General features: G+C 40.7%; 4 protein-coding genes across 7 annotated transcripts; 2 read left to right on the forward strand and 2 right to left on the reverse strand.

Moving 5' to 3' along the window:
• Window positions 1-519: 519 nt before the first annotated feature.
• Window positions 520-2819, forward strand: LOC115741943. 3 transcript variants are annotated; one of them, XM_030675988.2, is made up of 3 exons: window positions 520-920; window positions 1373-1430; window positions 2280-2417. In XM_030675988.2, the coding sequence occupies exons 1-3, from the start codon at window positions 597-599 to the stop codon at window positions 2285-2287; spliced, it is 390 nt and encodes a 129-aa protein (XP_030531848.1). In that variant the 5' UTR covers window positions 520-596; the 3' UTR covers window positions 2288-2417. The 3 variants fall into 3 exon arrangements, with proteins under 3 accessions (XP_030531848.1, XP_030531847.1, XP_030531846.1); XM_030675987.2 differs by having other exon boundaries at window positions 521-920; window positions 2284-2819; XM_030675986.2 differs by having other exon boundaries at window positions 534-920; window positions 1373-1426; window positions 2280-2780.
• A 1244-nt stretch (window positions 2820-4063) lies between these two features.
• On the forward strand, window positions 4064-7779 carry LOC115741940 (protein ORANGE-LIKE, chloroplastic-like). Of its 2 annotated transcripts, none has more exons than XR_004015505.2 (9): window positions 4064-4434; window positions 4952-5069; window positions 5222-5341; window positions 5827-5913; window positions 6027-6103; window positions 6247-6374; window positions 6854-6990; window positions 7303-7437; window positions 7479-7779. XR_004015505.2 is itself a non-coding variant. In XM_030675983.2 (9 exons), exons 1-8 carry the CDS (start codon window positions 4202-4204, stop codon window positions 7378-7380), a joined length of 978 nt encoding a protein of 325 aa, XP_030531843.1. In that variant the 5' UTR covers window positions 4064-4201; the 3' UTR covers window positions 7381-7425; window positions 7468-7779. The 2 variants fall into 2 exon arrangements, 1 of the variants encoding a protein (XP_030531843.1); XM_030675983.2 differs by having other exon boundaries at window positions 7303-7425; window positions 7468-7779.
• A 372-nt stretch (window positions 7780-8151) lies between these two features.
• LOC115741878 (G-type lectin S-receptor-like serine/threonine-protein kinase SD2-5) lies at window positions 8152-10902 on the reverse strand. Its single transcript, XM_048282608.1, has 4 exons — window positions 10386-10902; window positions 10063-10190; window positions 8856-9911; window positions 8152-8340 (listed from the first exon to the last, which is right to left on the reverse strand). The coding sequence occupies exons 1-4, from the start codon at window positions 10900-10902 to the stop codon at window positions 8152-8154; spliced, it is 1890 nt and encodes a 629-aa protein (XP_048138565.1).
• A 7314-nt stretch (window positions 10903-18216) lies between these two features.
• On the reverse strand, window positions 18217-20340 carry LOC115741879 (G-type lectin S-receptor-like serine/threonine-protein kinase SD2-5). Its single transcript, XM_030675894.1, has one exon. It carries the CDS (start codon window positions 20338-20340, stop codon window positions 18217-18219), a length of 2124 nt encoding a protein of 707 aa, XP_030531754.1.
• Between the last annotated feature and the right edge of the window lie 4096 nt (window positions 20341-24436).

Here is a 24436-nt window from a genome sequence, read left to right on the forward strand (position 1 = left end):
AATGACCCCTAAATTTTAGCTAATATGTAATGTGGCTCCTAAATTTTTAATTTGATTAATGTGATTTCTGAATTTTAGCTTAATGTGTAATGCGATCCTTAAACTTTTAATTTGTCGATTGTGATCCCCGAACTTTTAGAATATGTTCAACTTAATCTCTAAATTTGTAAGAAAATGTCTAATGTCATCCCTAAAATTGAATTAATAGAAACATTCTATCGAAGTGATTAAGTTGAATATGTTCCAAAAGTTCAAAAACAATACTTGGTTATATAAAAATTCAGGAACCACATTGAGCATTGGGTTAAAATTTAGAATCATATTAGTCAAATTAAAATTTTTGAGATCATATTATATATTAGGTCAAAATTTAAGGGTCATTTATGTTATTATCTTTGGAATAAATTTTACGTGCATCTCCACGAGTTCTTTCTTTGGGAATTGGCGTCATTCCAAAATGTAAAATTATTTGAACATTTCTGACTCGAGATTGGTCCTCGCCGTTGCTCCTTCCACCACGTGCTTCCGCTTGTTATCCACTCACATTGCCGAGCATCAACCCCTCTCTCTCTCTCTCGTTCTCGCTGTGAAGAGACATGGCTTGTAGCTCGCAGTTCACGAGTTCCACGACCACCGTAACCACCCGAGCCCAAGCGCAGCATCAGCCGCGTCATCTCCTCCTCCCTCCTCTCCGGCCCATCAGGTCCTCCCCGTCCTCTCGCTCGTCCCTCAGGCTCATCGCTTCGCTGTCTCGCCGCAGAGACCGGACGGCGTCGGCATGCAGCATCGTCGCCAGGGCCTCACCGGGAGGCGAAAGGGGCATCGTTCCGTCCGATGGGGACGACGACGGAGTCTCTCTGGGTACCATGAAGTTGCCCCCAGACACCGATCTCCAGAGATTCGAAACCCTGCTTTTCCAGGTACTGGTGATGATGATGATGATAACCGCCAGTGTCTTTTGATACGAGACCGTGCAGTGATTCCGCGTTTGAAGTCTCTGCGTCTGTAGTTATGGTTCAAAATTCCGGCTCGCGTTTGTGAAAACCGATGAGATAGAATTTACATAGATAATGAAGAAGTTGGTCGACAAACACAAGTCCTCGTATGAAGTTTTGGTTCTTTGTTAGGATATGGTATTCGCAATAAATTGTGAAATGGGGGAGAAACCGAAGTCCGAAATGATAGAATTGAACAATGTCCTCACTTGGGAGTGTATTTTGGTTCTTTGGGATCGTTGGTGTTTGTTTGATCACCTCATCACAGTCCAAACGTGCTTATTTCAATTCGATTAGTTACAACTGAATGTGGACTTGATCTTTTAGTGTCCCTTTTGAGCTGAACTCTGTTTTGTTACCAATTGACAATGTAACAGTGGGCGAACAGTCTTTGCCAAGGAGCAAATTTGCCCCTCCCGATGCCTCTTAAGGTCGGTAAGTTCTTAAGGTATCTGAGTTTTCATGTTTCTGTCTGTTGCTTGTACTTTTAGTTCAATGGAGTACCGAAATACTAGCTGAGCACCATCATGTATAACTCTTTCTCAAGGTCAGGTTTGCCCCCTGACTTATCATTTTGCCTCGGCATACTGTCCTCGGGTTACTGTTCTATTCGGTTGAATTGCATGATGGCCCATAATTAATAAGGTGCCAGATATCATCCTGAAAGAGAAGATGGTGATGATCTCCTCTGCAAAAGCGTGTGTATAGTTCTATTTCTAGGACGTCTCAATTAGGAATGCCATGTATTGATTCATGCTGCTCATTAGTCATCAGGTCCTTAAAGCAATTTAATCATGTTCGACATGTTTTAGCTTTCGTTTTTAATCTTAAAATGGCAGTGAGGAAGAAATGGACTGGTGCCATTGAAAGGGCGACTTGTAAATTCATTTTTGAAGGTTCGTTATTGCTCTGGAAATCCAACTCATTTTGGATGGATTCAGTGTCTAACCTCAATGAAGGCGATAAATCCTCTTAGTTATCAAGTATTTTCTTGTGGGTATTCTGACAAAATCTGATTCACTATAGTATGTTTTTTCTCCTTCTCTGTCCTTGGACCGCCTTCTGCCTCCCAATGCAATTCTGTCATAACTCTCTGGGAGTACCAAAACTCTTATTCTCGACATATGGCGACACAAGGTTTTCCTTCTTTAGACTGTGCATTAGGTGACTGTCATGCATATGCTGATTATATGTTCAGTCCAACTTATTTGCCTAGACAATATGATGCATCTTGTCGTTGGCCTAAAATTTTCATGAGCAAGGATTTAACTTTCCATGGTTCAGGTAGATAAAATACCTGGAGGAGCAAGGCTAGGATTCATTACAATTGAAGATGGGAAAACCGAGGTCCTTGTATACATAGATTGCCTGGTTTTCCCACCGACTGATGGTTCAGTCCCGATCTTCCAAGCCACAAGAAACGGACAGCTGAAGGATCAACCTCCCCCCGGCGAGCCGAGAATCATGAGAAGTCTTCTTGCTGCTCTCAAGAAGTCGGTTGAAATTGCTAGATTATGAATGCCTATACCACGATTTTCATCTGCAGGGTCAGAAGTTTGGGATCCTTGAATCAGCACGAGAACGTAATTGCATTGTCGTCCGTGACTTATGCCTATTCGCCCACGCCTTTGGTGGGATATGCAGAGAACAACCAAACTCAACGAGAAAAGTTCATTTATGTAAGTAGTTGGACCTTAGATTCGTTAAGTTTAGTCTCTGACTTTGTAAAGCAAGCATATTTTTACCCTTGGAAAATAAGAGCTAGGCTTGAACTTATGCATTGAATTGGAGAGCCAAGAACATGAGAAGAAAAACAATTTTGCACATTGTCTGTGATCTTTGGGACCAGGATGCTGTTAAGCAGAGGAGGAGGTGCTATTCATTGGATCATATTTCCTTCTGTTCTGCCTTCTTTTTGTCTGGCACACGTGGTAACTTTCAACAAGTACCGAGCTCGACCTTCCAAGGACGCCATTGGAGCTCGATTCATGTTGATCTATTCAGAGAAATCTTCAGCACCCCTTCACGTTTTATTCTCTCCTTAAGTAAACCAACCTTACCAAGACTTGTAATGTGGTGTCTTCTTCGAACTTAGTCATCGTTCTCGCATATATAAGCCCTTGTGCTCGTCGAATGTTTCTACTTAACTCCCTCCTCCTTTATAACAAAAAAAAAAAAAACCCTTCTCTTTCGGTACCCCGTTACAAGCAATATGGTGAAGAACCTCCTAGATAATCTATTTGCCCCGATCCAACTGCAAGGGCAATGAGCCCAGCTAGGATTGAGCATTTCAATAGCTTTTCTTTCCTCATTGATTCCGGTTGTTTCAACATTCGGCTTTTGGCTGCCGTGAACTTGCAATTTGCGAGTAGAATTGTGGGAAAACGACTTGATTGTAAAAAAAAAATCTACAATTCGAGAGCTGTTAATTGCACAAAATTATAAAACTTGATGGCCAAAATCGAAAAAAATAAAGGTTAATGTCACAAAAAATCTCAAGCTGGTACACTCGTGATAAATTTAATCAAAACTATATTTTAACGACAAAAAACTCAAACTGGTATACTTGTGACAAATTTATTCCAATCTAGTATACATGTGATAAATTTATCATATGTTAATTTTAGTTAAATATAATTATCAAATTACTGAGTTGGATGACACGTGGTAGTTGATGGGTATATCGGTTTAAGGTTTTTACTCTCTGTTTGTCACGGGTATATCAATTTGAGATTTTTCGTGATATTAACTCAATTTTACGGAGGGTAAATTTGTCATAGACGTATCAATTAGAAGTTTTTTGTGATTAAAAAAATTAATTTAGGGTAAATGTCACATATATAATAGTTTAGGATTTTTGGTGATCAAAAAAATAGTTTGACACGTGTATCAGTTTGAAATTTTTCATAATTAAAAAAATAAATTAAAGTGAATTTATCATAAATGTATCAATACGAGGTTTTTCCTGATATTAATAAAAAAAAATAATAATTGTTTCCTTGCCCGGTTGCCCCATTTTGTCGGGTGGTCTGGTCTTGTCGTGGCGTGAGAGTAGGCAGCACAAACAGAGAGAGAGAGAGAGAGATGCTTCCTGCTCTAACGGCTCCGTCCAGTAGATTCCACTGCGGAGACCTCAGAGCTGCTCTGGATGCTGCCTTCTCTGCCATTCGCGAGAAGCAGAAGCAGAGAATTACGGCAGCGCGACGATGACTTGCTTCTCTATCTGTTCTCGCCTTCCCTCGTCGCGTCTCTCTCCTTCCAACCCCCCTCCGACCAAAACCTTCCTTGCGTTCCTCGCGTTTCCCCGTGAAGTACCACCCCAACGACTGACTCTACCGAGGAACGCGTCGCCTTTCCGAATCGCTTGTTCTTCCTCCTCCTCTTCTTCTTCTTCTTCTTCTTCTTCTTCTGGGGATGCTTCCGGCGATCAGAGCTCGAGGTTCGTCGTCCCCTCTGGTTTCAATTTTTGCTTCATTTCTTTCCTGATCCTCAATTTACGAGTTTTTCCCTGTCAGTGGGACTGCCCAGTCGTAGTCTTTTCCTTCTGGGCCTTGCCTAAACGAGGATTGGACTTATGTTTGCCTGTAATCTTTGCAGAAATGATCAGTTTCCTTCCCTAGAGCTACGAATGGATTGATCTTCTTGAGATTCTCATCAATTTACCCTCATTGTTGCCTCTTGTTGTGTCTTTATCCTGTGAAAATTTTTATGGGTCGGATTAAAATGAAGCTTGCTTAATACGGGAAAATGGGTTTATATATATGAAATGGCAGAACGAAGATATTCGAGTGCTGTCTCTTCTGCTGAAATTGTGACTACCTCGAGTGGCTCTCTTCTGAAAAGTTTTTATCTTCTTTCTGCTGTTCTTTTCATAGTATGTAACAGTAGTTTCATGGGTGAAGGTGATTGTTAATGCTGCTACTTTATAGTTCCTAACACAAGATAGTTTTCTGCAGCAATTTCTGCATCATAGAAGGGCCCGAGACTCTGCAGGATTTCGTGCAGATGCAATTGCAGGACATTCAAGACAGCATTAGGAGTAGGCGTAATAAAATTTTTCTTCTCATGGAGGAGGTAATGTTTCTTCAAATGTTCAAAGACTCTATTCATGCATTCTTTTGTCATTTCAAGCTTGTCAGGTTTTGTGGTGGCTGTTAACTTGATTGTACTTGCAATCAAGTTGTAGTGTATTGGCTTCCTATCGTTTTTGGCTTCCATTGTCCTAGGTGAGGAGACTGAGAGTTCAACAACGAACAAAGAGTGTGAAAGTCATTAACGAGAACGGCAAGGAGGAAGCAGATGAGATGCCTGATATTCCATCTTCCATCCCTTTTCTCCCTCACTTGGTAGGTATTACCTGATTGACAGATCTTTAAGCGTCAGGCTCAAACTTGGTGCCTTGTCGACCCAGCAAACAAGAAAGATCCTGGATCAAGCAGGGTCGCTCATGGGCTCCACTAGATCCAGCATCCTTGCTTGCATGCACATGCAGTTGGTGAATGAGAGAATGTTTTGAGCTATCAAGGTCTAAAAAGTACAGTACTTTTTTATTTTGCCTGGAGCATGTAAGATTCCCTGCACCAGTTGCTTGCGAGAATATTTCTCCAGAAGTTCCAGAAAAGGAACCTTCCAAGTCTAACTCTGTTTAGTCTGACATTCTTCTTTTGTGGAAAAATGATCATATTACATCCTGGATATTAGTTATGAATCACATACGGGAGAAATGCCTCACTAGTCACTATGTTCTTCATTCTTCCATTTCTCTCATTGACCATGGTACCCCAGCTATTAGCTTTTCTTTAGTGCTAACATATCTATGCTTGTTTGACAGACACAGAAGACACTGAGACAGCTCTACTTGACAAGCTTATCATTCATAGGTGGGATCATCCTATTTGGTGGCCTCATTGCACCAACTGTAAGATACTAAAAGATTGATTTACTTCTTGGAGCTAAGTAGCTACACTTGTCAATTTCTACCTAAAGCGTGATTGTGCCGAACACTGAGACCTGTTTTATGTTACGTTCCAGCTGGAGCTGAAACTAGGTTTGGGAGGTACCTCATATGAAGATTTCATACGTAATATGCACTTGCCTTTGCAGTTAAGGTACTTGATCAACATATGAAGCTAATAATGGAGATGATGAAACCTCTGCTTTTCAAATTTGTAATTTTACATTAAACAAACATGTGGGATGTGACTCTTGATTCCTTCTGCTGGTTTATTGATATAACCTATTGGTGAATCAGTCAGGTCGACCCTATTGTAGCATCATTTTCTGGCGGGGCTGTTGGTGTCATATCAACCCTGATGTTGATGGAAGCTAATAATGTTGAACAACAAGAGAAAAAAAGGTGTAAATATTGCCATGGAACAGGTAAGTGTTCTTTTGTCAATAAACAGCATATCTGCTAATGTGAATGTTAGTGTTACTTCCTTGCGGCAGTTACTTCTGACCTGATTTGGACATTTTTCACTTTTAGCAAATTGCTACTAGCATATGGTTTTGTGCTGTTCGAGCAATACCGCATTTAAAGATAAAGAGAACATTCACTATTTTCATAAAGTTCTAAAATTTGATTTGAATTAGTGATTTGAATGCTTGTCATGGAAAATCAGATGGGTCCTTTATGAAGATTGAGTGTGATTTATTACGTGATACCACCAAATGCATGCTCCGTTCATTGATTTGTCAAATCAAATGAAGATCTTGTAATAAGTCCAAATATGATCCTAGGGTTGAGAGTATTGAGTTTTTCCTTGGCATAGCTTGCCCCTATAAATATATGGTTTCTCTCTCTGGCTCTCTGTGAAATGACTTGTATTATTGTCACATTTTCTGTGGTCTTATGGCAGGATACTTGGCTTGTGCCAGATGTTCAGCAAGCGGTGTGTGCTTGAGTGTGAACCCCATTCTGGTGACTGGTGCTGCAGATCGCCCTCTTCAGGTTCCCAAAACTGAGAGGTGTCCAAACTGCTCTGGGGCGGGGAAGGTAGACATAGACATTTTTTCTTGGATCTTATACATGAGCTTTATGTTCCAAGGTTTAACTGTTGCTTAATTGCATTAGCTTAGGATAACTTAGGCTTAATGACTGCTTAATAGGAACATGCCTTAAGTTTCTGTCACTTAGTGGGCTATTAAAAAAGGCATTGGCATTTCATCATCTAACTCACTAACCAAGTGTGGTGAAAGGCGTGAATCAGCTTCGTTGTTGCTCATCAAACTTGATATAAAAGTAGGAAAAGCTCTATTGTATTTGCTTCCGGTATTTTGACTAACTACATTTCTGTGGTGCAATTAGGTCATGTGCCCTACCTGCCTGTGCACTGGAATGCTTATGGCTAGTGAACATGACCTGCGGATCGATCCATTTGACTAAACACAGTTTGCTGATGCGGCATGATTTTGTGGGTTGTAGTATATCAACAACAATCGATAGTGTTTCTTTACCCAAAAAAAAAAAAAAAACAACAATCGATAGTGTTTGTTGTGACTTCATGTTTGTTTTACGGGATTAAGGAATAAAATGGCGTTCCTTGGGTAGACCTCTGGAATGCACATTCCAACTTTTGGAGCCTCACCAAAGGCCGTTATTGCGATGGGAGCCAAAATGCTGATTTAGTCCGGCCGCAGGGTATGCTGAACATAGGCATTACATCCTCACATGATAGGAAATGCAAGAACTTCATGTACTGCACAGATCACTTGAAACCGGAAAACAGGAACCATTTTGTGCATAATCCATAATCAATGCAAAGCTCCTTCCATAATTTGAATATGATTGGAGTCACTGCTTGTGTTTGGAAAATTAATAGGAAAACAGTAGCGAAAGAGTTTTTTATTTCAGCCATCAAGGAGCCATCTGTCTAGACTCTCCTCAAGTTACACAGCTTATACAGGTCAAGTCGCTTCAAATTTCCAAGTGTCGTAACAAGTTTTTCCGCACCAATTAGTTCTCCATGGGGAGTGGCTCCCCCATGGCCAGACCCATCTTCTAGAAATATCTCCTCGAAGGAACTACAGAGCACTTGACATGCTTCTAGATTGGGGAATCCCTGGAGGAGGAAGTCGGAAGGAAAAACGACATTTTCATCGTGGTAAACAGTAGCGAAAGAGTTTTTCCGATTATAGTGTGTATCTTTGTATTTTATCAGTGAATTTCTCTGAAAGAGTTTTCCCGATTAAACTTGACGAGTTCTCTCAAGTTTATTCTGGTTTCATCGCCTGCGTCGAGCTCTTGTTTCGAGTGCATCACCCTGTCAATTACATTACTAATAAGATGACTAGATTGCAGTTTCACTGGAGGGGGAGAAAAGGGTAGTGCTACACCTTCTGACTCCTACATTATAATGAGATCAACACCAGAAAATTGTAGGAACCAAAACCGGCTTCACGAACAAAGAGATTCGGGCATTTCTGTCTTGCATCATAGCACAATGTTTCAAGTGATGCACAACATGGCCAGCGAAGTTCTACATGATTATTATTTATGGCAATTCCAGGCAGTGATGATGACTAAATTCGCCACGTTAAGTTCCTTCATGCCGTATGACTCTTGCATTTCCTGAGCTCACTTTAAGCACTTTAACATACGAGGTTTGGATGATTCCACTAAATCTCACTTGACAGTATGTAGATGCAATTCAGCCACTAAAATGTTCCTGAGATTCATCTGAGTTCATACAGAAATACCATCGGGCACATCAAGAATATCACAGTCCAATTCGACAAACCGATGACAACATTCAGAATCATAAGTAGCATTTTCATACGAGATTACTGTGGACCGGATAGAACCGAGGGTATTACAGAAGTTGTAGCACAAAAATCAATATTCTCCTGACCAATACTTACATGAAAATTCATCGAGATGCTGTGCGAAAAGTCATTATCTAAGTCCTCTGGAATTTCCATTGACCCATCTAACACCTTGATGACCATCGACATGGAAGGCCTCTTTGAAAAATCACATTGTAAGCACCATGAAGCAATCCTCATAATATTGACCACGCGGGGTTGATTTAGTTGCATATCCTCACAAGTGTTGTCCACCATGTCCAACAATCGGCCATCTTCGACCTTTCTCTTAAAAACTTCAACTAGATACATGTCTTCCTTGTTCTGAGAGCTATCAAATACTTTCCTTCCACAAACTATCTCCAAAACTACCACACCAAAGCTATAGACATCTACTTTCTCCGTAATTGTTGCGCTCAGCCATTCAGGGGCCAAATAGCCAGGAGTTCCCCTCATTGTAGTCACAGCTTGGCTTTGGCCCCTATCAAGCAACTTAGACAAGCCAAAATCAGCAATCTTAGCATTAAATTTTTCATCTAAGAGAATATTTTGCGGTTTGATGTCCATGTGAACTATCTTCCATGTACATTCTTCATGGAGATAGTTTAGGCCCTTGGCTATGTCATAGATGATCTTCCTCCTTTTTCTCCAGTCAAGCACGAACGACCCTTTAGATTTGTGAAAGATCCACTCATCCAAAGAACCCCTAGACATGTACTCATAGATTAGCAGCATGTGAGACTTCTCGGAGCAAAGTCCAAGGAGTCTTGCTAGGTTGACATGATGAATGTTACCAATAGTCTCGAACTCGGCTAGAAAAGATTTTTTAATTTGGCGTAATCCGCCAAGGCGTTTCACTGCAACTTTTGTGCCGTCACTCAGAGTACCTTCAAAGACGGTTCCAAAGCCTCCTTCACCGAGCTTCTTACTGAACACTTCTGTGACGGCTATTAAATCATCATAAGTGAACCTTGTAGGGAGGCCAGGCAGTTGTTCTAGGTATTCCTCTCCAACTTCATCGGCTTCTTGCCTCCAGAGAACTAGAGAATTCGAAACTACGTTAAGAATAATCAAGGCAAGGACGGATCCAGCACTATAACTGAGTATTATTACCTCGAGAGTGTTTTGACTTTTTGCTCATTTCAAGAGAAACACGAGGTTCGTTGGTATTAGGAGAGGGAGAAGGAACTTCATTAGAGGTATTCTGTACTTTAATGAAAGCAACGGAACGGGAAGGAATTTCATCTATAAGTAGCGAAATTACTGGAGACACTAAGTAGCACGAACCAGAATGATACAGGTAAAATGCTGTTGTGCATGAGCAGTTGCAGGCACAGGCCTCTCTGCAACTCTCCTTATCTGTATTTGCTAGATCTGGGATGATTTGAATGTCTGTGCCATAGGTGAAGTAAGAATAGTCATTAAGCTCAAAAAAGGTTTGAAACTGCGAAGCTTCGCAAGACAAAGGAACAGTTTCGACACACCCAAGTTTAGGATCTCTATCATCTATTGGCTTGAAGTAGCTCATCCCCTCCCTTGATGTTGGACAACTACACTGCCCGTGCACGCTTCAAATTCCATATTTACCACAAGCCATTGGATAACCACAATCCCCAAGATATGGTTCAAAAAGATCATCTCTTACACTCCACCCCACTTCATCCCATTGATATGATCTCAAATGTCCATCGGGTTCGAACTTCATGTACTGCACAGATGCACCAGAACCAGGACCGGTAACAGAAAGCACAGACCCATTTCTTGTGGAGTCCATGAACAATGCCAAATCTCCTCCAGCAATTTCGATATAATTGGAGTCATCGCTTGTGTTAGGCAAATTTACGTTAACATGGAGATACACCTGCAGAGGATAAGTCTCTATCCGGGCAAATAAACCACTAGGAGTGAGCGAAAGTGAAAGTAAACCTTGTTCGATCCCATTCACTAAGGAAGTACTCGGGGTCAATTTCTGCCCCACGCTTAATTTCTGCCCAAGGACAAGTGAGTCTGTAGGGTGATCGAAGGATTGCCACACTGTGGCATTATTCTTATCAAACAGCACAATATTGCCGGTGTCTGTCAAGTTCATGCCCACAACAGACATACCCGTAGTGTTGGTAGACCAACCCACCGACCCGTCAACATCGGTCAATACCAAATCTCCTTCCACCGTGAGCTCCAAGGTCGCGTTGGCACCAACCGGATTGTTTCGATTAGCAGACCACACCTCAATCAGATCTACAAGTTGGTCAAAATTCTTGACTGTGCGAGCAATAAAAATGCTGAAATAGCAGATTTTCCTGACGGCATCCAATTGGAAGCCACATGCGAATGCCGTGCCCGAGCTGTTTTGTCTTCTCAGAAGAATGGATGGCCAGGACCCCCCCAACCTAGCAGTGGAGAATAATCATAGGCTATCCATTTAGTAGAAAGGCCTGCAGTTGCATTGAAAGCTTGAGCATCGACTAAACAGGAAAAGAATTGCAGGAGAAGAAGGGAAAGGAAAGAGCAAAGACTCCACCATTTGAACACAGTGTCGGGATTATCAAAGAAACCAAAGATACGAATGAGAAGCAGAGCAGAATGAAAGCGAGAAACTGGAACTTGAGGTTAGAGGTGACAGTGCAATCATTTTAAGCTCCATCGACAAGTCCAAAAACTTTGGATTGTAAGATTAAGATATTCTGGACAAAATCCTCGTTCATACAACAGATGTCGATGCCTCCTATGTGCCGGCGCAGCAGCACGGAATCTATGACAATCCAAGAAAGGGAAACAAAAGAAACTAGCGAAACTAAAATTCATTTTTCTTGACTGTCGGTATCGAAGAACAAACATGATTTAAGAGTGCCAACAGACGATGAATGACACGATGAAAATAAGCTAACATTACAGGATCACCAGTAGCCTAATCCCTTCACAATTAGCAGAAGACTGCCCCCTTGTGCGTGAACATTGACGACATCAATCCATGCTTGGTAAACATTCACATCAATCCGTTCTTGGTAAACATTCGGAAATCTAAGTTCCTAGCTTACAATGGTCGATTCTATCGAAGAAACAAATAAAGCTGGAAGGCAAAATAACGGGCTCATTGCCGGCTCCATGAAGACGAGGATCTTCTGAAAGAGAAAAAATATCAAGGTTACCATTTTCTCGATTACTTGATAAAAGAGTACATTGTTTTGGTTATGCTTATAGAATATGAGAGACGCTAATAGAATCTTAATTTCTTCATTTATGACCTCAGACTAACTACGGATTAATATCCATAAATATACTTCAGTACTCTCCTCAAACTAGAGTATTCAGTTTGTGTCCGTCGGGTGCGACTTTTTTCCAAAGTCTACGACCAAAGCACTGTGTAAGCCTTCTTACACTAGACATGATATGTGGATAAAACGAACTGAATTGAAAAAAAGCGTTGAAGGAATACTTGATCACATGTGCCATAGCTCGATATTGAGCTTCAACGCTTAATCAAGATACTACAGATTGTTTCTTGCTCTTCCATTCAACTAAATTACCTCCAAAAAATAAACAATAGCCTGAAGTAGATTTCCTATGCATAGGATATCCAGCCCAATCAGCATTAGAGAAGCTTGTAGTGTTTAGATGACCATAATTTTTTGAAACATTAGTCCTTTACTTGGTGCTCCCTTCAAATATTTGACGATTCGAAGTACAATATCCATAGGAGAACTCATGAATTGGCTTACTACGCTAACATCAAAAGATTTATCAGGTCTTGTAACTGTAAGATAGTTTAACTTATCAATTAATCTCCAATACTTCGCTGGATCATATAGCAATTCTCCATGTTACACATCAAGTTTTACATTGGGATTTGCTCCAAGAAATCCAACCTCACCAAGAATGTCAAGTCTATACTTCCGTTGCGATAAAGTGATACTGAAATGTGAGTAGGCTACTTCAATACCAAGAAAATATCAAAGACGTCCTATATCTTTAGTATTGAATTCTATATACATAAATTGCTTGGGTTTCTGAATACCATCACTACTAGTAATGATGATATCATCCACATATACCACTAGAGACAGAGCTCAAAACCGAATGATCTATCTTACACCGCTTTATCCAAATTCGAGAATCGGATCACTAAATCTATGAAACAAAGTACGAAGAGATTGTTTAAGTACATAGAAAGCCTTGTGTAAATGACATACCACATTATCTCCTTTAGCAACTAACCTAGGTGGTTACTCCATGTAGATCTCCTCAGCCATATCACAATGTAAAAAGGCATTTTCCACATATAGATAATGAAGAAACCAGCCCATCGCACTAAATAAATATACAAACATATGGAATTTGGGCCACCGAAGAAAATGTGCTGTTGTAGTTGACACCATAAGTCCGAGTATACCCCCTTCGCAACAAATTGTCCCTCCTCCTCCTCCTCAATAGGAACTTCACTTCGACTTGCCTCCTGGTTTGGACTGCATAGTCAATCAGTCAAGAGTACCATAAGGGTGAACTTTACAAGTGAAAACCCAACAACAACCAACAGGTTTCTTACATGTAGGTAAGGAAGTAAGTTGCCAAGTTCGGTTCTTAATGAGTACCAGCATTTCATCCTCAATGGCATGACACCATCTCGGATGAGCAAGAGCCTAAGCAACACTATTAGGCATAGAAACAAAAGGCAACGACAAGACAAAGACAAAGAAGGTAGGAAATAAGCGATCATATGATAAAAAATTGGAAATTGGATTATGTGTACGAACACAATCGGAAAGACCGAAATATGGAGTATAGCGATCAACGGGACGACCAACACAAGATCGTGCACCATATTGAGAAGCATTGGGTGGATCAAGATCGGAGGATGGTGCTGTAGCTGATGGGCGAACATATGAACTATGTACCGTTAAAAATTGTACTGCATCGATGATAGGTGCGGTCAGCAAACTAGAAATTGGAAATTAGGCATAGAAACAAAAGACAACGACAAGACAAAGACAAAGAAAGTAGGAAATAAGCGATCATATGATAAAAAATTGGAAATTGGATTATGTGTACGAACACAATCAGAAAGACCGAAATATGGAGTACAACGATCAACAGGATGACCAACACAAGATCATGCACCATATTGAGAAGCATTGGGTGGATCAAGATCGGAGGATGGTGCTGTAGGCGATGGGCGAACATATGAACTATGTACTGTTAAAAATTGTACTGCATCGATGATAGGTGCGGTCAGCAAACTAGAAACTTGTGGATGTAGTTGGAGGGAGTGGAAGCATCGGTATGACACAACCATCATCATCACCAAATGCCGTAGGAATCGCCCAAGAAGAAAACATGATTGATCTTCAAAGAACGTCACATTTGTGGATGCGAACATACGACGGCAAGTAGGGCTGTAACATTTGTTCCCTTATGAGTCCGAGAGTGTCCCACAAAGAGACATTTTTCAACACGAGGATCTAGCTTATCAAGACCCGAAGTAAGAGAACGTGAAAAACAGCTACACCCAAAGACTAGACTTGAAAAGGTAAGGAAAAGAGAGGACGATTTGTATGTAAAATAGAGAATGGCGTCTCCCCCTGAAGAACGAAAGTTGGAAGCCTATTGATTAAATAACACGCTGTAAGAATAGCACAACCCCCAAAAATTTTAGGTAGATTCATGTAAAATATGAGGCAATGGGCAATATAAAAAAGATGACGATTTTTACGTTCGGCTATGCCACTCTGCTATGAGGTATATGAACATGAAGTCTGATGAATACTACCAAGAGAATCAAGGTATGGTTGGAAACTAGAAGTTGTAGCAAGATATTCTCTAGCATTATCTCATCATAAATATTTGACAGAGATATTATATTGATTAAACACTTCAAAGTGGAATAATCGAAAGCAATGAAAAATCTCTACGTAGCCTTTTATTAAGAATAACTAAGTCATTTGGGAAAAATCATCCATGAACGTAACAAAATATATGAATTTAGAGACATCGGACACACGATGCGGACCCCATCCATCCGAGTGAACCAACTCAAATAGACTAGACACACGACTCTGAATGCGGTAAGGAAAAGAGACGGATATTTACCAAAATAACAAGCTTTACATTGCAAGGAACTTGCAGGATTAGACTCAAGAAATATATATTGAAGTATGTTTGGTGGCGGATGACCAGCACGACAATGCATCCGATATAAATCGGTGGATGTACGCTTCACAATTGCAACAACTAACACCTTTGTGTCAAGATAGTACGTGCCATTTGATTCATGTCCCCCACCAATCATTCATTTAGTCCTCGGATCCTAAAAGACACAGCGAGAAGAGGAAAATGTTGCGGAACAATTCAATTCTTTAGTTAACGAGCTAACAAAAATCAAAATTTAAGGAAATTTTGATAGGTAAATGACAGATGAAAAAGAAAGAGAGGGACTCGGATGAGCAACACCAGTAACTTGAGATTGGGAGCCATTCGCTAATGTAACCGAATTTGACAATAAAGGAGATCTAAAATGCAATGAAGAGAGTAGATTAGAGTTACCAGTCATGTGATTGGTAGCTCCATAATCTATTAGCCATGAGTCAGACGTTGTAGAAAACAAACAAGATGAACTACCTTTGGAGGTTTGTGCCAAGTTGTAGTAGGAGCTGAAGATCCTATCATCTATTGAGAGTGGACCAATGTATCATATCTAGCATGTGTCAGTGTAAAGGAATTGCCTGTATTTTGCACAATAGTTGAACTTGGTGGAACTAGTGAGGAAGGAACAATAAAATTCTCAACTTCTGCATAGGCAACAAGGGTTGGTATGAGCTGCGGGTGAAGAGTATAGCGATAAGCTTCGGTATGTTGGGGTCTTTTATGGCAACAGCATGAGCCATGACCATTTTCAGAACTAATGGCACCAGGAGTACTAACCTCTCCATCACGGCCTTCACGACCTCTAATATGAACAAAATCGCGTCCACGACCTTGGTAACCTCTACCGCGACCTCCACGTCCACTAGAACCATGGGAAAGCATAGTGCTTGTCTCCAAAATTGGCGTGGAAGAAATCTTCTCAATGATTGTAGAATGGAGCCTGAAGAAGACTTCATCCACTGTAGGAAGAGAGCGCTAAGATGTTATATGTTGGTGAAGAGATGAATATTTAGGCCCCAACGACTTGAGATGTAATATCACCCGCAAATTCTCTTGGCATTTGGCTCAAACATTTGGATCATTCGAGGCGGGAAGATAAGTATCCAATTGCTGGCAAAGGGTTGTGAACTGAGCATAATGATCGTATAAAGATTGATCATGATAAATATCAAATAATGCTTCCCACGTGTCATATACCTGCGTCATATTGTTTTGTCTAGAGGAGAGCAATGCACATTTCTCCCAAACTGCCTTAGTAGAGTCACACTAAATAAAGTGAGGATAGCCCTTAGAGTCCATGCTATTTCATAAGAAAGTCTAAATCATCGCATCTTCTGCAATCCAATCGGCAACTTTATACTTGTCGGACGGTACCGTAGTCGTTAGATAGTCTAGTTGCTTGGTGGCAGTAAGATTGACCTTGATAGCTTTAGACTAGAATGAATAATTAGTTCCATCCAACTTGCCAAAGGTTAATTGAAAATGAACACAAGGGGATCCATAAGCCATCAGTGAATAGCGAATGTGATCAAGCCCAAAAAAGAACCAACGTCATGGCAAATGACACTTAAATCTAGTAATCCAACCAACCACATAGTAATTTCAAAAAAGAAAACATGGCTCAATCCAACCACCACTGAACGCAGCACTTCACTAAAACTTCATAAAATCATTAAAGTGATATAAGGTTGCTATTACAAAGATGTGGGTCTCCGTCTCTCTCTGAAATATTGTATTTTTTTCATGATTCATATTCTACGATCTTATTGCAGGATACTTGGCTTGTGCCAGTCGTTCAGCAAGTCGTGTGTGCTTGAGTGTGGACCCCATTTTAGTAACCTGTAAAGCGGATCGCGCTCTTCTGGTTCCCAAAACTGAGAGGTATCCAAACTACTTCGGGACGAGGAAGGTAGAGAAATTTTTTCGTGGATCTTACAGATGAGTTTCGTGTTTTAGGTTGTAACTGTTGCATAATTGCATTAGCTTATGATAACTTTGACTTAGCAGCTGTTTAATAGAAACATGCCTTAAGCATTTGTCGCTTTGTGGGCGACTCGAAAAAGCATTCGCATGTTATCATCCAATTCGCCGACCAATTCAATCTGAAGTGTAGTCAAAGGTGTGAATCAGCTTAGTTATTGTTAGAATAGTAAATGTTAAACCACACATTCATCTAAAAGCGCAAACTTTTAGAACAGGTTGGCGTGGTCCTATAAAATCTCATATGGTATCAGAATAGGAAGTCCTAAGTTTGAATTTTTCTAGGCCTCTATTTGCCTCGCTAATTACATATTTTCACGCTTAGTACTAGGCAAAAAGACTAGACTAAGTGTGATGGGGAATGTTAGAATATTAAATATTAAACCATACCTTTATCTAAAAGCTTGAACTTTTGGAACTCTTGACTATGGTACAATAAAATCTCACAGTTATTGCTCCTTGAACTTGATCTAAAAGTAGGAAAAGCTCTGTGCATTCTGTTTTCGGTATTACTGGCTTTTACTTTTCGCTTTGCGGGACCCACGTGCCTTCCTGATAAGTATAAATCACACTCCAACACTCAGTGTGCTTGTCTATGTAATTCACATTATGTATATTTTACTATTCTATCGGCGAATTTCTCTGTGTCTCGGTTATTACATTCTTTGAAAGAGTTTTCCTAAATGTGGTGATTTCTCTCGAGTGTACTCTGGTTTTATCGCTTGCGTTGAGGCTTGAGCCTTTGTTTCTAGTGCATCACCCTGTCAGTTACCTTGCTAATGAGATGACTAGATTGCAGTTTTACTGGAGGGGAGAAAAGGGTAGTGCTCCAGCTTCTGACTCCTACATTAAAACGAGACCAACACCAGAAATAGTAAGAACCAAAACCGGCTTCAACAACGGAGACATTCAGGCATTTGTATCATGCATAGTACAATGTTTCAAGTGATGCACAAAATGGCCAACGAAGATCAACTGGTTTTCCATTTATGGCAATTTCAGGCGGTGATGATGACTAAATTCGCCACGGTAAGTTCCTTCATGCCGCAAGACTCCTGCATTTCCTTCGTTAAAGGGAAAAACACATCACCTCACTTTAAGCACTTTAACATACGAGGTTTAAAAATGATTCCGCTGAAACTCACTTGACAGTCCATGGAGATGCAATTCAGCAACTATAATGTTTCTGTGATACGTCTGACTTCATATCTTTATACCGCCGAGCACATCGATAATATTATAGTGCAATTTTGCAAACTGACGACAACATTCAAAAACATAAGCAAAATTTTGTACAAGATTACCGTGGACCAGATAGAATTGAGGGTATCACAGAAGTTGTAGCACAAAAGTCAGCGTTCTCCTGACCAACAATTACATGAATATTCATCGAGCTGCGGTGTGAGAAGTCATTATCTAAGTCATCTGGAATTTCCATTACTCCATCCAACACCTTGATGACCATAGACACGGAAGGCCTTCTCGAAAAATCATATTGTAAGCACCATGAAGCAATCCTCATAATATTGAACGCGTGGGGTTGATTTAGTCGCATATCCTCACAAGTGTGGTCCATCATATCCAACGGCCGCCCTTCTTCGACCTTTCTCTTGAAAACTTCAACTAGATATCTGTCTCCCTCATTCTGAGAGCTGTCAAATACTTTCTTTCCACAAACTATCTCAAGAACTACCACACCAAACCTATAGACATTGACTTTCTCCGTAATTGTTGCGCTCAGCCATTCCGGGGCCAAATAGCCAGGAGTTCCCCTCATTGTAGTCACAGCTTGGCTTTGGTCCCTATCAAGCAACTTAGACAAGCCGAAATCAGCAATCTTAGCATTAAATTTTTCATCTAAGAGAATATTTTGGGGTTTGATGTCCAAGTGAATTATCTTCCATGTACATTCTTCGTGGAGATAGTTTAGGCCCTTGGCTATGTCGTAGATGATCCTCCTCCTTTTTCTCCAGTCAAGCACAAACGACCCTTTCGATTTGTGAAAGATCCACTCATCCAAAGAACCCCTGGACATGTACTCATAGATTAGCAGCCTATGAAACTTCTCGGAGAAAATTCCAATGAGTCTTACCAGGTTGACATGATGAATGTTGCCAATAGTCTCAACCTCGGCTAGGAAAGATTTTTTGATTTGGCGTAATCCATCAAGACGCTTCACGGCAACTTTTGTGCCGTCAATCAAAGTACCTTCAAAGACAGATCCAAAGCCTCCTTCACCGAGCTTCTTACTGAACCCCCCCGTGACGGCTATTAAATCATCATAAGTGAACCTTGTAGGTAGTCCAGGCAGTTGTTCTAGGTATTCCTCTCCAACTTCATCGGCTTCTTGCCTCCAGAGAGCTAGAAACTTTACAACCACAATAAGAATAATCATGGCAAAGAGGGACCCAATGCTGGAACCGAGTATTATGACCTCAAGAGTGTTCGACTTTTTACTATTTTCAAGAGAAACACGAGCTCCGTTTGTGTTAGGAGAGGGAGAAGGAGCTTCAATAGAGACATTCTGTGCTTTAATGAGAGCAATGGAATGGGTAGGAGCATGTTCAAAGTATGTAAGCGACAATACTTGGGATACTAAGTAGCAAGAACCTGAATCATTTAGGAAAAAGGCTGTTGTGCATGAGCAATTGTTGGCACAGGCTTCTCTGCAACTGTCCTTGTCTATATTTGCTAGATCTGGTGTAAGTTGCGGGTCTTTGTTATATGTGAAGTAAGAAGTGTCATTAAGCTCCAAAAAGGTTTGAAACTGCGAAGCTTCGCAAGACAAAGGAACAGTTTCCACGCACCCAAGTTTAGGATCCCTATCACTCACGGGCTTGAAGTAGCTTTTCCCATCGCTCGATGTTGGACAACTACACTGCCTGTCCAAACAAATTCCATATTTACCGCAGACAGTTGGATATTCACAATCCTCAAGATATCGTGCAAGAAGATCATCTCTTACACTCCAGTCCACTCCATCCAGTTGATATGATCTCAAATGTCCATCGGGTTCAAACTTCATGTACTTCACAGATGAATCAGAACCAGAACCAGAAAGCACAGACTCATTTGTTGTGGAGTTCATGAACAATGTCAAGGCTCCTTTGATAATTTCAATATAACTGGAGTCATCACTTGTGTTAGGAAAATTTACGCTAACATGGAGATACACCAGCGGAGGATCATTCTCTACCTGGGCAAATAAACCACTAGGAGTCAGCGAAAGTGAAAGTAAAACTTGTTCGATCCCATTCACTGAGGAAGTACGCGTGGTCAATTTCTGCCCAACCCTTAATTTCTGCCCAAGGACAAGTGAGTCTGTAGGGTGATCAAAGGATTGACACACTACGGCATTGCTCTTGTCAAACAGCACAAGATTGCCGCTGTCTGTCAAGTTCATGCCCACAACAGACATACCCATAGTGTTGGTAGACCAAGCCAACGACCCGTCAACATCCGTCAATACCAAATCTCCTTCCGCCGTGAGCTCCAAGCTCGCGTTGGCACCAACCGGACTGTTTCAATTAGCGGACCACACCTCAACCGGATTATCCAGTTCGTGACAATTGTCGTTGGTGCCAGCAATAAAAATGCTGAAATAGCAGATTTTCCTGATGGCATCGCAGTTGAAGCCACATGTGAATGCCGTGCCCAAGCGATTTTGTCCTCTCAGAAGAATGGGCAGGCTAGCAACCCAATCTATCGGTGGAAAATAATCAGGGACTATCCATTTAGTAGAAAGGCCTGCAGTTGCATTGAAAGTTTGAGCATCGACTAAATCGGAAAGGAATGGCAGGAGAAGAAGGGAAAGGAGAGAGCAAAGGCTCCACCTTTTGAACATGGTATTGGGAATTATCAAAGAAAGCAGAGAGACGAATGAGGAGGAGCAGAATGAAAACAAGAAACTGGAACTCGAGGTCAGAGGTGACAGTGCAATCATTTTACGCTCCATTGACAAGTCCAAGAACTTTGGATTACAAGAACAAGATAATCGGGACAAATCCTCGTTGCATACAATAGACGTAGATGCCTCCGATGTGCCGGTGCGGCGGCAAGGAATCTATGACAATAGAAAGGGAAACAAAAGAAATGACAGAAACTAAAATTCATTGTTATCGACTGCCGGCATCGAAGAACAAACATGATTTGAGAGCGCCAACAGACAAAGGACACGATGAAAACAAGCTAACATTGCAGGATCATCAATGGCCTATTCCTTTCACAATTAGCAGAAGACTGGCCCCTCGAACGTTGATGGCATCAATCCATGCTTGGTAAACTTGTAGAAATCTAAGTTCCTACCTACATTGGTCGATTCTATCGAAGAAACAAATAAAGTCGGAAGGCGAAATAATGGGCTCATCGCCAGCTCCATAAAGACGAGGATCTTCTGGAAGAGAAAACATAGTAAGGATACATATTTTCTCGATAAGTTGATAAAAAGAGTACATTTATGGTTCTGTCTGTAGAATAAGAGAGAGAAAGAAAATTCTAATCTCTTTACGGAATATGCTTACGTGACGGTTTTTTTCTACTGTGAGATTGACAGCATGTTGTGAGCCACAAAAAATAGATAACAAATAATTAAAAATTGTTGTAGGATCCACTCCTTCAAGAATTTGTGGTTCACAACATGCTTGTTATTGTCACAGTCACCAAAAAGCTGTTATGCTAGAAAACTCCCTTCTTTATTTATGACCTCCGAGTGACCACCGATTAATGTCCATAAATATACTTCAATACTCTCATCAAACTCGAGTATTCAGTTTGTGCATGAGGGGTGCGGCTTTTTTTCAAAGTCTACGACCACTGTACCGTGTAAGCCTTCTTAGGCTAACAGGATATATGCATACAACGAACCAAATTTAAAACAAGCGTCCAAGAAATACATGATGAGAAAGCCGACGTTTCTTTCTCACACGACCTTTATAAAACCACGTGGAAACTACTTATAAATTGCAGCAAACTTAACTACATCACCTAAGGACGCTCGACTTTGGCTGCTCCATGAAGGTGGGGCCAACTCCAGCGCTCATAGCTGCCTAGACACTTGACAACGGGAAAAAAAGTACAATAGAAGTGCCATAACTTTTGTACGACGTTTACTTGAGTGTCATAACTTTCAAATCGTTCATTTAAGAGCCATAACTTTTAAAAATCGTTAACTTTAGTGCCATGTTGATGTGGTAGCCGAAAAAACTGACGTGACAGTAGGAAAAGTTATCGTAGATGTCGGAAAAGTTCTTGTAGATGTCGGAAAGCTGATGTAGCACGTCGGAAAGCAAACGAGGCACGTCGGAAAAGTTCTTGTAGCACTCAAGTGAACGATTTTGCTCCGACATAGCACTCAAGTGAACTATTTTTGAAAGTTATGGCATTTAAGTGAACGTTTTGAAAGTTATGGCACTCAAGTGAAAGCCGTACACAAGTTATGGCACTTCTAGTGTACTTTTCCCCTTGACAACGACTTTGCTCGTCAATGATGCTTGCAATTGAAAGAGATTCTTCCGACGAAGAAGATCTATGATAGGCATTGTCGACCGAAAATTTGGGAAGTTTCTAAAAACCTATAAGATCTCTTTTTCTCCTTCTTTGGGAACTGAAATGGACGGAAAAAAAAATTAAAACTAAAACCTACAATTAATGAGGACGGTAGCTTGATTCCGACGAAGAAGCGGAACCAACGATCATCATCGAGAAGGATATGCACGACGAAATGAAACTAGAGAACAGAGAAGCTCGACTTGTGGTAAAGTTCAACGGTACAAATGCCGGCCACAAGAATGACGGGGCCACGGAAACAACAACTCCTCGTGACCATTTCCATTATTCCATGTATTTTTTTTTTATTCCACAGATTGTTTTTTTCTTTTTTTTCACACAGATTGTTGACATGGAGAGAAAATAGTCAAACCCTACATCTCTACTCAGTAGGTTGATAAAAGAGTACACTCATGTTTTTTTTTTGGGTGTTTTGTTTTTGTTTTATAGAATATGAGGGACACTAACAAAGCTCTAATTACTTATTTATGACCACCTATTAAATACTAACTAATATCTATGCTTATGAATCAATAATGAGTGAACCCAATTACTTGATGCCGTTACACTTCAGTTTTTTGTTGAGGCTATCCTGTGGAAGTACTCAAATTGGATCGGCGATCGATTTCTAAGTTTCGTCGTAAATCTAATTGGTTATTTCCTATTGGGTAAACCAACATTTCAAAGCGCACTCAAAGGTAGGGCTAATTCCCTAAAAAAGCATCAATTTTAGGTCTAATGATGAATCTGGCTCGAACTTTTTTTTTTTTTGTCTCACGTGACCCGCGGATAGATCCATTTGACTCAAGACAGTTTGCTGACCCTGCATGATTTTGTGTGCTGTAGCGTATCAATAACATTCAACAGTGTTCATTGTATCTTCATGTTTGTTTTACGGAATAAAGGAATAAAATGGCATTGCTTCGGTAGACCTCTGGAATGCACACTCCCAACTTTTGGAGCCTCACCAAACGCCGGTATTGCAATGGGAGCCAAAACGACGATTCGGTCCTGCCGCATTGTATACTGAACATAGCAGTACATCCTCAAAAAATAGGAAATGCAAGAAGAACTAAGACTTCTGAGTTTGCTCAAGAGTTTGTCACAAGGCTGTTGCATTTGCACCGTCAAAGATATTAGATACCAGCCAAACTACAGAACTGTGAATTTGACTGATACAAAGTAGCATGTGTTAGATATATTATATATATTAGGAGTAGGGTTTTTTTCCTTAGTATATGTATTTACATTTTTACCCTTCTTTGTATGTATATTTATATCGGCCTTGTGCCTAATTGTAAATGTAGCATTCCATTATTCACTTCTCCAAATCTAACATGGTATCAGAGCTAGGGTTTGCTTTCTTGTGAGTACTGTACACTAATCAACGACTACGGCGGTCCCGAGAAATTTTTTTTTTCGGTCGCCTTCTTCATTGCGCCTTCGTTTTCACGCCGGCCACGTTGTCTTCATCGGTATAGCTTCGCGATTGTCCGACTTTGTCTCGCCCGATCTTCTTCGTCTTTCGCCTTGTTCTTGCGATCGATCTCGGGTTCTATCTTCTTCACTCATATATATATATTTGCTTCCACTTTGATTTAGTGATCTCGGAATTAATGGCTGATAGTGATCGGATTGATCGCATTGATGTTAAGTTGGATGGCTCTAATTATGTTATTTGGAAACCCTCGGTGATGGCTGCTCTTGTTTATCGTGATTTATATGAGCATGTTGATGGTACTCGTTCTTGTCCTACATCTTTGTCCGATACTGCTGATCCTAAACCTAGTGCCGATCGGATTACGCGACGTGAATCTGAAATTAGGGCTTGGCATGTTGCTGATCGAAAAGCATGGGCCATATTATTTGGTTCTATTAGCCACGATCTTCGCCCCCAATTTACTCGGATTGTTGGTGCAAAACAGTTATGGGATCAAATTGCTGAGATGTTTACGCAAACAGGTTCCGTTCGTGTT

Source organism: Rhodamnia argentea, chromosome 7, assembly GCF_020921035.1.
Source record: "Rhodamnia argentea isolate NSW1041297 chromosome 7, ASM2092103v1, whole genome shotgun sequence".
NCBI classification, from domain to species: domain Eukaryota; kingdom Viridiplantae; phylum Streptophyta; class Magnoliopsida; order Myrtales; family Myrtaceae; genus Rhodamnia; species Rhodamnia argentea.